This window comes from Epinephelus lanceolatus, chromosome 9 (assembly GCF_041903045.1).
Source record: "Epinephelus lanceolatus isolate andai-2023 chromosome 9, ASM4190304v1, whole genome shotgun sequence".
Lineage (NCBI taxonomy): Eukaryota > Metazoa > Chordata > Actinopteri > Perciformes > Serranidae > Epinephelus > Epinephelus lanceolatus.
This window is the reverse complement of record NC_135742.1, coordinates 37402958-37414970: the sequence shown is the minus strand read 5'-3', so window position 1 is coordinate 37414970 and position 12013 is coordinate 37402958. Positions and strand designations below refer to the sequence as shown.

At 42.7% G+C, this 12013-nt stretch overlaps 1 protein-coding gene across 2 annotated transcripts in view; it reads right to left on the bottom strand.

The window, feature by feature from the left end:
• Positions 1 to 460: 460 nt before the first annotated feature.
• The window catches only part of atp2a2a (ATPase sarcoplasmic/endoplasmic reticulum Ca2+ transporting 2a), a 30108-nt gene continuing 18555 nt past the window's right edge, over positions 461 to 12013 (bottom strand). The window contains exons 9-21 of one of the 2 annotated variants that reach the window (XM_033620591.2): positions 10911 to 10999; positions 10604 to 10706; positions 8200 to 8331; positions 7982 to 8101; positions 7655 to 7873; positions 7187 to 7522; positions 6691 to 6911; positions 6302 to 6504; positions 6079 to 6164; positions 5861 to 5994; positions 5637 to 5754; positions 3250 to 3370; positions 461 to 1192 (exon numbers count right to left, since the gene is read on the bottom strand). In XM_033620591.2, coding sequence (XP_033476482.1) covers positions 1179 to 1192; positions 3250 to 3370; positions 5637 to 5754; positions 5861 to 5994; positions 6079 to 6164; positions 6302 to 6504; positions 6691 to 6911; positions 7187 to 7522; positions 7655 to 7873; positions 7982 to 8101; positions 8200 to 8331; positions 10604 to 10706; positions 10911 to 10999 — 1896 coding nt within the window. In that variant the 3' untranslated portion in view covers positions 461 to 1178. Of the gene's footprint in view, positions 1193 to 2953; positions 3371 to 5636; positions 5755 to 5860; positions 5995 to 6078; positions 6165 to 6301; positions 6505 to 6690; positions 6912 to 7186; positions 7523 to 7654; positions 7874 to 7981; positions 8102 to 8199; positions 8332 to 10603; positions 10707 to 10910; positions 11000 to 12013 lie in introns of those variants that run through there. The other variant, XM_033620590.2, reaches the window with a different exon arrangement.

Genomic DNA, 12013 nt, shown 5'->3' with positions numbered 1-12013 from the left:
AATAAACCCTTAATTCACACAGTTAGATGTGAAAACATGCTGGTTCTACACACATTAAAATGACTTTATTTAAATGGAGTCTGGTTGGTTTGGTGATGGCAATTTCAGTGTGTTTCTGATTAAACAAAAAGGATCCTACTCATGAACAAATAGGTCTATCCCTGTAAGGATCCTTACCATAATGTTGTCAGACACTTGTGACAGTTTGAGCCTGTCATTAGCAAAAACGTACACTTGTAATCAATGTAAATTTATGGTGCAAACTTGCTCCAAGTGGTTACATTGCAGCCTGTTTCGCTGCTGCCAGCTCCAACTGTGGACCTATTTCAAAAATTGTTGTTCTCATTAATCACTTAGACACAAAGCATAGGGAAATTGGGTCTACTACACCTACCCTTAAAAGCTGAAGACAGCACATCACATTAAATATTGTTTGAAATGACACCAGAAGAACAGCGAGTAAACTCTTCATGTATGACAGTTTTATTTACCTGAAACCAAAGTTCATGTGATACATTGTACAATCATCTCTGAAAATACAGTACAGCAGTTTGGCAAAAAATGCCAGTGGAGGGACTGCCTGCCGTTCTCATGGTAAAGCGTATGCATCACTGCACCGCTGCACGTCTGCCTTCCCAGATATGGCAAAATCTGCTCCAAACATGTTGCAAATCTCAGTGCAAAGCAAAAAAAAAAGGCTGTTTAGTTTTTAAATATTCCATAAAAGTATTTCCTTAGGAAAGATGAACTGTTTTTGAGCTTATTTAACATTTGTACTATCTGACGAATGTCTATTCTATTTACCAATACTATACATTGTCTATTACACAAGTCTGGTAAAACAGTTGGCTGACTCAGCGGACATGCACCATGGAATATTGTACAATTTGCTGTACACGGTACTAAGATCTTTGTCTAAAAAGATGCCATGAGAATTGTATCATAATCTAAGGCTCTTCATGCAGGAGGATGGAAGGACTGATGAGGTGGCATTGGCTAGTTTTCATCAGACATGTATTCATGGCTGTTCTATAAAAATGATGTACGAACTTTATGAGCCTCTGTCTTCATATTATTCAACTGACATGCAGCTCTTGTAAGATGTGCTGCCCAAAACACACATGCACAACACAAAACAAAACCAAAGTTTCTGCAAGGAATTTAGAGTAGAGGTGGGCTTACTTGGCCTTTGCTGCAAAGAAAAAGAAGAGAGGAAGAAATCACATCAGTGGACACAAGAATCACAGGCCAAAGTAAAAAGCATCTGAGCAGCAAATCGTTTCAATTCATTAATACTTATTTTAATAAAAAGAGCAAATATATTAAGGCCATGCTATGGGCAAGCAGAAGATTAGGTAAAAAGACAAATGCAATGAAAAAGACATAGAAATAAAAACAACACCACCATGTCCTGTAATGGTGTGGGGGCACTTAAATGTCAGTGTCTCTGCCAGTTGCCAAAACATGCTGCCAGACTACAGTCAAAAATAACCGGCACCAGTGACAGTGCCAGTTTAAAATGCAAAAGGCTCCTATTTCTACTCAGTGTGTACCTGGCACTTGGTGACATTGAAGGCATTTTCAAACAATATCTTAAACACCTTCCTTTTTCTCCTCTTACTCCTGTACCATTGAAGTATACTTTAAAAAAAACTGCTAGTCCTATCAAACATTTCAGGAGCTGTCATTGCTTTCACATTCACATGAGCAATGACAGACTGCAAAGCTGTGTGTGCAACCACAGAAGAGAGCGATAGTTGGCATGCAGGTCAAAGTGTACTCACTCTGCAGGTAAACAGGTGGAAGGCATTGGAAGAAACAACAATTAGCTTCAAAACTAAAAAAAACAAACCAAAAAAAAAACTCAAAGCACTTGCTGGCCTGGTATTATTGGAGCAGGCATGCAGAAAGGCTAAGACCACACTTAAGTAAACTAGTGTAAATGTATGGAGCATTTTGACAGCCACAACAACAAAAATATGTTTACAGAGATTCTACTTTGTGTGCTATGTACAGATATACAGACTCTTCCAATGACCGGCCGTCCATGTTGTGCTCAGTTGATAAGACTAACAGCTTCTTGGTGCCTTTTTACATGTTCAAGTACAGTATGTGCACATTATACATACATTATAAAGATTACTGTCGTTAAGTTGCTAAATTAAGACTGAACGTTGAGAGTGAATCTCAAAAAATCCAACTTAAAAAATAAAATCAAGATAAATGTATTTTCTTCAAGTAAACAAATTTAACAGGCTTTATCAAAAATTGCTTTGAATCAAACTCGTAACATTTCTTTGTCCTCTCTTCCCTCCAATAACAGAGAAAAGAAATATATATATATATATATATATATATATATATATATATATATATATATATATATATATTTTATTTAAAAAAAAAAAAAAAAAACAACATAAAAATGTGTGAGGGTTTTGTCTCTACTGCAAAACAAAATGGTGCTTACCTCAACACTTCAAATGCTAATCTATGAAATGACTGTTAAGACAAATGGGTAGTAATGATCATATTAACAGCATTGAGGTAGCTGTGCTCTGCCTAATGCAGAAAAGAATGAACGACGACGCATGGAGCTCAAAAAATGACAACAGAGATTCATGCTAGGGCAAATACATTCAAGTCTTTGCCCCAAAATTAGTATTGTACTATACGGTCCTTAGATCATCCTCTTCACACCCAGCATTCTTGACCCCACAGCCCCTCCCAAAAATTACAAAATATTAATTATCATAAAATAGTGTAAATTCTCTGTACAGTTCAACACATAGCTCCGACACGGTGGGCATCTCTATACGTTCAGCACAGGGGATCAAGAGAGAAACGCGTGATGGTAAAATAAAACACATGGACATAATGTCAGTCAAAGTCAGTAAAATATGACTAAGCCCCAACCCCCCGCCCAAAAATATGTATCGGTGAAAATGTCCTAAATACAAAAGATCTGACAGCAGACAGAGCGTCAGAGCAGGTGCAAGTGTTGACTGTAAGTTGTTCCGAGTTAATGTAACTGTGTTAGATGTGTGTGTTAATGTCCACTTCACACTGGTGCACAGGGAGGGTAGTGTGCTGGAGTCAGTCAGGGCCAAAACATGGCGGACACGTTAGTGTCGGTGCTGTAGATCCACAGCACCAGGGGCAGGGAGATGGCCACGAAGGGCCAGGAGATGCCCTCGGCACATGCAGACAGAGAGCAGCCCTTTCTGGCCGGCTTCTCCAGCTGTTTACCAAATTCCAAGTAGTTCCTCGCCAAAAACTTTAGCAGCTCGTCCAGCAGGATGACGGGCACGGAGATCTTCAGCACCATCATCCACTGGGTCGTATCCAGAGGGGTGATCTGGAAGATGACCTAAGAGAGAGCATGACAACATCCATCAAGTAGCATTACAGCTGCTTTTTAAAGGATTACAACTGCACATGGTGCCAGCAGAACCAAAAGAACACCAGAAGATGGTTAGCTTCAGTGTCAAGAGTCGAGACCACCTAAACTAAGACCAAGTCATAACTAAGACAAGAGTGTATCAAGACTAAGACAAGACCAAGACTATGAGGGGTGGAGACCGGGGCTGTAGTCGAATAGTCAGTAAATATTTCCATTCCTAAACACTTTTCCTTGGCCTTAATGGAGAACATCATGAGGTCACAGAAAGATGTGAAGAAGAATTCATAGTAGGAGACAGCGATGGTGCTGAGAGAATCAAACTGCATTTACACTAGGCTAGAAAAAAGCCTCCTACATGAAACTCTAAAGTTCACTAATTCAGTGGTTCTTGAAGTGGGATCTGTGGCACTCTGCCAGGGGTCAGATTTATCACATTATCATGATAAATATTTATTGACTTTACAAAAGGCTTCATAGTTCAACGAATAATATAGTAGACATCAACTGCGTTCAATTGTAACAAATCAGTACCTATTCTCTTGTGTTGTTCTTTCATAAAGCAAAGACCATATAAGAGTAAACACATAAGCTATCAAGTTATTCAAAGGATCATACATGAGGGGTTCCCCATTATATACTCTGTCTTGTAAGAGGTCCTCGACTGAAAAGTCCTAGGATGGTGAGGGAATGGTCTGCCTTACTCCTAACCTAACCAATCCAACCAACTAAAGCAACGAGTACTAGGGAGAGTAGGGTGGATTAGGAAGTCACAATACCAGTCAAGAAACAGTCCAGCATACAGTTAGTGAGCTATATAGACGTGCTAGTAAGTAGATTTTATTTACATTTGGACAAAGCCAGAAGAGCTGTTTCCCACAGCTTAGTACGTAACAGACACTTATGAGAGTGGTATCAACCTTCTCATCTAACTCTCTCTGTTCCAGTAAGACCCGTACCATATACTGTGATTGCAATGTGTTCAGTTTGTCCCAGGGGCATTTGTCTCTCTTTCTCTCTCTCTCTCTGTCTGTCTCTCCATTTCCTGACTGTGTCCCTATTATGACCTATCTAGTAAAAGCAAAATACCTAAGTATTTTCTTTTTATTTTCAAGATAACTCATCTGTTTCTATTGCACGTCTGTAATGACGCCAGACAACCACCAGGGGGCAGATAAGACCGCATAATAGTGTTGTCAAAAGTATCGATACTCAAACGCTGTATCCGGATACAATACTAATTTACAAAAGTATCGATACTAACAGTGCACGCCACCTCAGCGCCTGTCAGGTGCGCGCGACGGGTCCGACGGACACGCGCTGTGCAGGCAGCGTCTGGCAGGCACAGAGCCCTCAATGCAACCTGGCTTGTTGTCGTCGCTGTGCATGCATGCACACATTTCTGTTGCTGTAATATGGCCAGCGCAGCTGCAGGAGGATCAGAGCAGCCAGTTTTGGTCAAAAATGATAAAGGAAAAAGCGCTCTTTGGAAATAATTAGTGAAGTGAACACAGCACGCTGCAGACGGCAGGTACAGCCTCTCCCCTCACTCTCCCCACACAGCTGGTGTCGCCAGCATCAAACTAAAATATAACTTCTAACGTTAATGTGGGAGCTAAGCAGAAGACTTTATCAGTCATGCCCGTCTGTAACATTAATAGACAATGTTAGTTTAACAGGACAACACAATTATGTGTGTCTGAAAAGTTATGTTAACTGTAAAGTCACAGATTGAAGCTGAAAAACGTTTGGTTTCTCCCGTAACCCCTGGTTCTCTGATCACATAGTGAGGTAGAAACAGGAGCATCCTGAGCCTAAACTACCAACTTTATTTGGTCAGCAACGAAAATATGGTGCCAATTCACCAGAAGCACAGAAAATAAACAGGGCTGTAGATAAATACATTTGTATGGACAGATCTTGTTTCTGGTTGTTATTTATTTTGGGGGGATTTTTTGTTGTTATCATTAATGTTACTGTTTTGATCTTTATTTAAAAAATGACATGCCTCTTAATTTTTTGCTGCTGTATCGAAAATGGTATCGAGTATTGAATATTTTCCTGAGTATTTATATCGAGTTTGAAATTTTAGTATCGTGACAACCCTACCGCATAACTCCCTCAACTCAACCTGTGTCCTGCTGTAAGTAACCATCAAGCAGCTAGCTCATAACTGAGTATCCGAACAACAGCTCCATCAAGTCATCACTGAATTAAATGGATTTGTAATACTCACAGGCAGAGGTTCCACATAGAGGATGAGAAAGTGGAGGGACATAGAGAGGCAGATGGCCCCCAGGAGCCAAATGTTCTCCCAGGGAGGCATCCGCAGGAGAGACTGGTTCTCTGACAGACTGGATGGAAGAGAGAACACAGATGGTAATTCATTTATACAGTTTGCCCTTCCTTCTCTGAGCCCAAATGATGCCTAGATGATCTTTCTGAGAGGCACTTACTTACCTGTTAAGAGCATTGCACATTTCAATGGTAACGAGCACAGACAGGGCCATGGTCATTGGGTAGGGCGACTCAAACACTTCGCAGTCCAGGCCGTCAAAGTCTGGGTGGTCTGGGGCGCACTGGAGGAAGTGGCTCTGCAGGGAGGAAGGCAGGGGAGTGAGGGGGAGGAAAAGAGCTGGGGGCAGCTAAAGGACGATAACTCAGACAGGCATACTTACCAGCTGGTACAGAGTGACCTGAGGTCCTTCGTCAGAGAGAGTAAACCACCAGGCAGCGGCTCCCACCGTGGCTGCACCCACATAGCCTTAGTGCAAAGACACCAAACGTGATAAAACATAAATTTCTTATGTGTCAAACTGCATGGAGGCCAATTAATTTTTTTTCCTAATATTATGGGAAAAACTGACTTTGTTCTTCCGTTCTTGTCCATTATTTACTTACATCCAATGGCCAGGTATCTGAAGAAGAGCCAGCCGGAGATGAGGGGCTCCTTAGCATTACGAGGAGGCTTCTCCATAATGTCCAGGTCTGGTGGGTTGAAGCCCAGGGCGGTGGCAGGGAGGCCATCAGTCACCAAGTTGACCCAGAGCAGCTGGACTGGGATCAGAGCCTCAGGGAAGCCCAGCGCCGCAGTAAGGAAGATGCTATCAGGAGAAATAACTCAGTGAGCAACTGCACTAACATGCTGGAGGAGGTCTAAACAGCATCACAGTATGTTGGATACCTATTGTCCCATCAGTCTATTATAATGTCTATTATAATTCTATCCTCCTAAATGATAAGAGCAGCAATTAATACAATAAGGGTCATCTGCTCCTGAGGAGACTCACCACACAACCTCCCCCACATTGGAAGAGATAAGGTATCTGATAAACTGCTTCATGTTGTTGTAAATAGCTCTGCCTTCTTCTACTGCGGCCACAATGGAAGAAAAGTTGTCGTCGGCGAGGACCATCTCAGAGGCTGACTTGGCCACGGCAGTGCCAGAGCCCATGGCGATGCCAATCTCTGCCTTCTTCAAGGCAGGGGCATCGTTCACTCCATCACCCGTCTGTGGAGAAGTATTTTGTTACAGAGGGGTAATTTCTTTGCTCTAGCACAAGCAAATCAACACAATACATGTGATGTTTCTAAGGCCAACGAAGACAGGATACCCACAAGTTTAAGAGCAACATGTTTACTATCTTTTCAATGTTAGCCAGAAATGGAATTAAGACCTAAATTACAACCAAACCAAATGCTTGTAATCCCAGACTATTTCCCATTAAATGTGAAACACTAATGATCAGTAAGAGACTCTGCAGAATCAGATTTCACACTTCATACCATAGCAGTGATCTCGTCAAATCCTTGCAGGAACTCAACAATCTTGGACTTGTGGGAAGGCTCGACACGGGCGAAACAGCGAGCATGAGTCACAGCCTCACGCTGATCATAGGGTGAGAGTTCATCAAACTCTCGTCCAGTGAAGGCCATGCGCTCCACATCATCGTCATCGGTCAGGATGCCAATGCGGTGGCAGATAGCCACAGCTGTGCCCTTGTTGTCTCCGGTGATCATGATGACGCGGATGCCAGCCTGTCGGCACAGCTTGATAGAGGCAGCCACCTCCTGTCTGGGAGGGTCCAGCATGCCGACACAGCCGACAAAGGTCAGGTCAGACTGGACACAGAGAGACAAATACATGACTGAATGTTTGCTCCTGAAAAGAATGCTCCCACTACACACCAAATACCACTACTTTTATTAAAACATACAAACAATTGTACCAGAAGTTAGAAAAAAACAACTCACCTCATACTCTGAGAATTTGGCCGTGTCAGACAGTATCATGTCCTCCATTTTTGGTGGGCTGTCTCGTGTGGCCAGAGCCAGGCACCTAAGGGTGTCACGACCTGTCCCGTACTCACGGATCACAGACATGATCTTTTCTTTGATACCTTTGCTGATGGGAACTTTGCTGTTGCCAACTCTGACATGAGTGCACCTATCAATAACTCCCTCCGGGGCTCCCTGTGGGCAAGAGCAAAGGAATGAAATAGTCACAACACAGTAGGCAACTGTCAGGCAACCAAAGCAAAGCCACTGACAGCTCCTCTGTACAAGTTTCTCTCAGTATACCTTGACAAACATCTTGCCCATGGAAGAACGAGACTTGTTGGGGGTGCAGAAGACAGACATGGACTTCCGGTCTCTGGAGAACTCCAGGGTGAACTCCTTCTTCATCAGCTGCTTGATCACCTGCTCAGACAAAATGACAGACAGAGTGAGAAAAACCTGCTGAGTGGGAGCAGTGGAAATCTGCAGCGTGTGCAGGTGAGGGAGCTGCTGTCACTCACTGAGTTGCAGGCGTTAGCTCTGTCAATCTTGGAGAGGCTGTGGACCTCAGTGTCGAAGACGTTCATCTTCTCCACCAGACAGGTCAGCGCGGTCTCTGTGGACTCACCGACCTTCTCATACACACCTTTCGCCTGAAATATCAAAAACATTTATTGTTAATATTTATTTCTCATAAAAAAAAACTTGCACACTGGTGGATACATTTTGAGTTTGCCCATAGAGCTTATTTCACTCCAAACCACAGATGAAACAAATGAAACGGCACACCAAACAGACAGATTTTGGTTATGATTGGGACAGAACATCTGATAATGATACTTTACAAAGTAGACTACAAAAGGCTTCCCAAAATGCCCTTCTCTCTTGCTTATTTGGTTTCACAATGTTAGGTGTTAGGGTTCAAACTGGTACTATTGCCTGTTTGCACCTCAAATGCACATGATATTTGTGCATTTGGATGCATACATGGGTATGTAGATATGGCTTATATACATTAATATATGGGTAACATATGTGTATGTATATGTACTCACCTACAATTGTCATTATTTGTATTCATTTTATGTTATATTTTTACTATTGTTTTCTTTGTGTTCTTCTATCACACAGACACTTTGTACTGTAGTGCCATGAGTTAGTGTTATTGTCCATACTGATAAGTCCTTAAAAAATACAAAATACAAACAAGCACATACAGTACAGGCCAAAAGTTTGGACACACCTTCTCATTCAATGCGTTTTCTTTATTTTCATGACTATTTACATTGTAGATTCTCACTGAAGGCATCAAAACTATGAATGAACACATGTGGAGTTATGTACTTAACAAAAAAAGGTGAAATAACTGAAAACATGTTTTATATTCTAGTTTCTTCAAAATAGCCACCCTTTGCTCTGATTACTGCTTTGCACACTCTTGGCATTCTCTCGATGAGCTTCAAGAAGTAGTCACCTGAAATGGTTTCCACTTCACAGGTGTGCCTTATCAGGGTTAATTAGTGGAATTTCTTGCTTTATCAATGGGGTTGGGACCATCAGTTGTGTTGTGCAGAAGTCAGGTTAATACACAGCCGACAGCCCTATTGGACAACTGTTAAAATTCATATTATGGCAAGAACCAATCAGCTAACTAAAGAAAAACGAGTGGCCATCATTACTTTAAGAAATGAAGGTCAGTCGGTCCGGAAAATTGCAAAAACTTTAAATGTGTCCCCAAGTGGAGTCGCAAAAACCATCAAGCGCTACAACGAAACTGGCACACATGAGGACCGACCCAGGAAAGGAAGACCAAGAGTCACCTCTGCTTCTGAGGATAAGTTCATCCGAGTCACCAGCCTCAGAAATCGCAAGTTAACAGCAGCTCAGATCAGAGACCAGATGAATGCCACACAGAGTTCTAGCAGCAGACCCATCTCTAGAACAACTGTTAAGAGGAGACTGCGCGAATCAGGCCTTCATGGTCAAATAGCTGCTAGGAAACCACTGCTAAGGAGAGGTAACAAGCAGAAGAGATTTGTTTGGGCCAAGAAACACAAGGAATGGACATTAGACCAGTGGAAATCTGTGCTTTGGTCTGATGAGTCCAAATTTGAGATCTTTGGTTCCAACCGCCGTGTCTTTGTGAGACGCAGAAAAGGTGAACGGATGGATTCCACATGCCTGGTTCCCACTGTGAAGCATGGAGGAGGAGGTGTGATGGTGTGGGGGTGTTTTGCTGGTGACACTGTTGGGGATTTATTCAAAATTGAAGGCACACTGAACCAGCATGGCTACCACAGCATCCTGCAGCGACATGCCATCCCATCCGGTTTGCGTTTAGTTGGACGATCATTTATTTTTCAACAGGACAATGACCCCAAACACACTTCCAGGCTCTGTAAGGGCTATTTGACCAAGAAGGAGAGTGATGGAGTGCTGCGGCAGATGACCTGGCCTCCACAGTCACCGGACCTGAACCCAATCGAGATGGTTTGGGGTGAGCTGGACCGCAGAGTGAAGGCAAAGGGGCCAACAAGTGCTAAACACCTCTGGGAACTCCTTCAAGACTGTTGGAAAACCATTTCAGGTGACTACCTCTTGAAGCTCATGGAGAGAATGCCAAGAGTGTGCAAAGCAGTAATCAGAGCAAAGGGTGGCTATTTTGAAGAAACTAGAATATAAAACATGTTTTCAGTTATTTCACCTTTTTTTGTTAAGTACATAACTCCACGTGTGTTCATTCATAGTTTTGATGCCTTCAGTGAGAATCTACAATGTAAATAGTCATGAAAATAAAGAAAACGCATTGAATGAGAAGGTGTGTCCAAACTTTTGGCCTGTACTGTACACAAAAAAATCATATTGGCCAATATTACACTCTACAAATGTCTGACATGTAAACGAAGACGCAGGCAGGGTTCACACCTCGTTAAAGTCCAGTGAGGAGTCATTACACAGGGCACAGATGGTAGCCAGTTCAACCAGGGCATCATACTGGGAGGATTTAACTAGTTTACCATCATGGAACCTGCGGGCAAGCACAGAGTATTAACCTGTGTGTGTATGTGTGTCAATGTGTGTATACAGTTCATATTAACAACAACAACTGTCTCTATTGTTGATGTGTTTAAGTTCCCATCTTTAACTTCATATGCTCCCGTTCACCTACATACCCCCTGCATTAGCTTTCACCTAGATTTGCCTGTTATGGACTCAGCTGTGAAGTACTCACACTTCTCCCTCAGGTGCGTAGGTAGAACCCGTGATGGTGAACTCTGACAGAGAGCAGCTGTCACCTTCAGCTTTGTTGATAACGAACATCTGGAGAACAGGAGAGCAGGTGGGACAAAAACAAATATGAGTCTTTCAAAGCACGTCATCATGTCAGTGTTTGAGACGACTGTCAGTTTCTTTACTGACACAGCAGGTGGCAGCAGAAATCACAGAAATCCCAAGCAAACCTGAAGAGTAAGGGCTCATTTAGACAGTAGATGAGCCTGCAGTGTTACAGAGCGTGTCACTGTGAGGGCCAGGCTGGGTGGCCCACTGCCTAATATGAGAAAAGGCTGTTTAGTTTCTCTTCATAAGTAAACAGAAACGACTGCCAGGGAGAGAGTTAAGAGAGAGGCTGTGCCCAAAAGGAAGAAGCCGCAGTGCCAGGCCTGCTCCCACAGGACGCTTTCATCCTCTTTCTCTCTCTGTCTCTCTCTCTGTCTCTCACACACACACACACACACACACACACACACACACACACCCACACACACACACACACACACAGCATTGTGTTTCCATCATTACAGAGGACATAACACTGACATACACCAATTTTCTGAAGATGTACCCTAACTTTGACCAAATACCTGTTTCCCATCAACTTAAGCACGTGTATGCAGTTTTTTTCAAAGCAGGAAAAGCCTGTAAAATTACACGGCAAACTCCTTTAACAATGTCAGTAGATGAGGATCTTTTTTTGGTGTGTCACGTTCTACGTCACAAATGCACCTGAAAGCAGGGTTAGTAAACAGCAGAAAGCAGCATGGAGGCCAGTGAAAATGTTATGGTCGTTACTTCTTTTTGATATCGGTTACTTATTCAGTCTGTTTCAAACTCGGTGCTGACTAATTTGGAACAATGCTTGAATACTTCTTGGACAGAGATGAATGGATGTGTGGCTGAGATGACAAAAGAATCACAAGTTACAGACGGTCACGCTGGAAAAGGGGTGAAAATGAGCATGTCCACCCAGGTGTCACGTTTCCATCAATGCAGATTGTCCCCCAAAAACATTACATTCTAACTGAGTTTCTCCTCCCTACCCGATCAAGTCCCTAT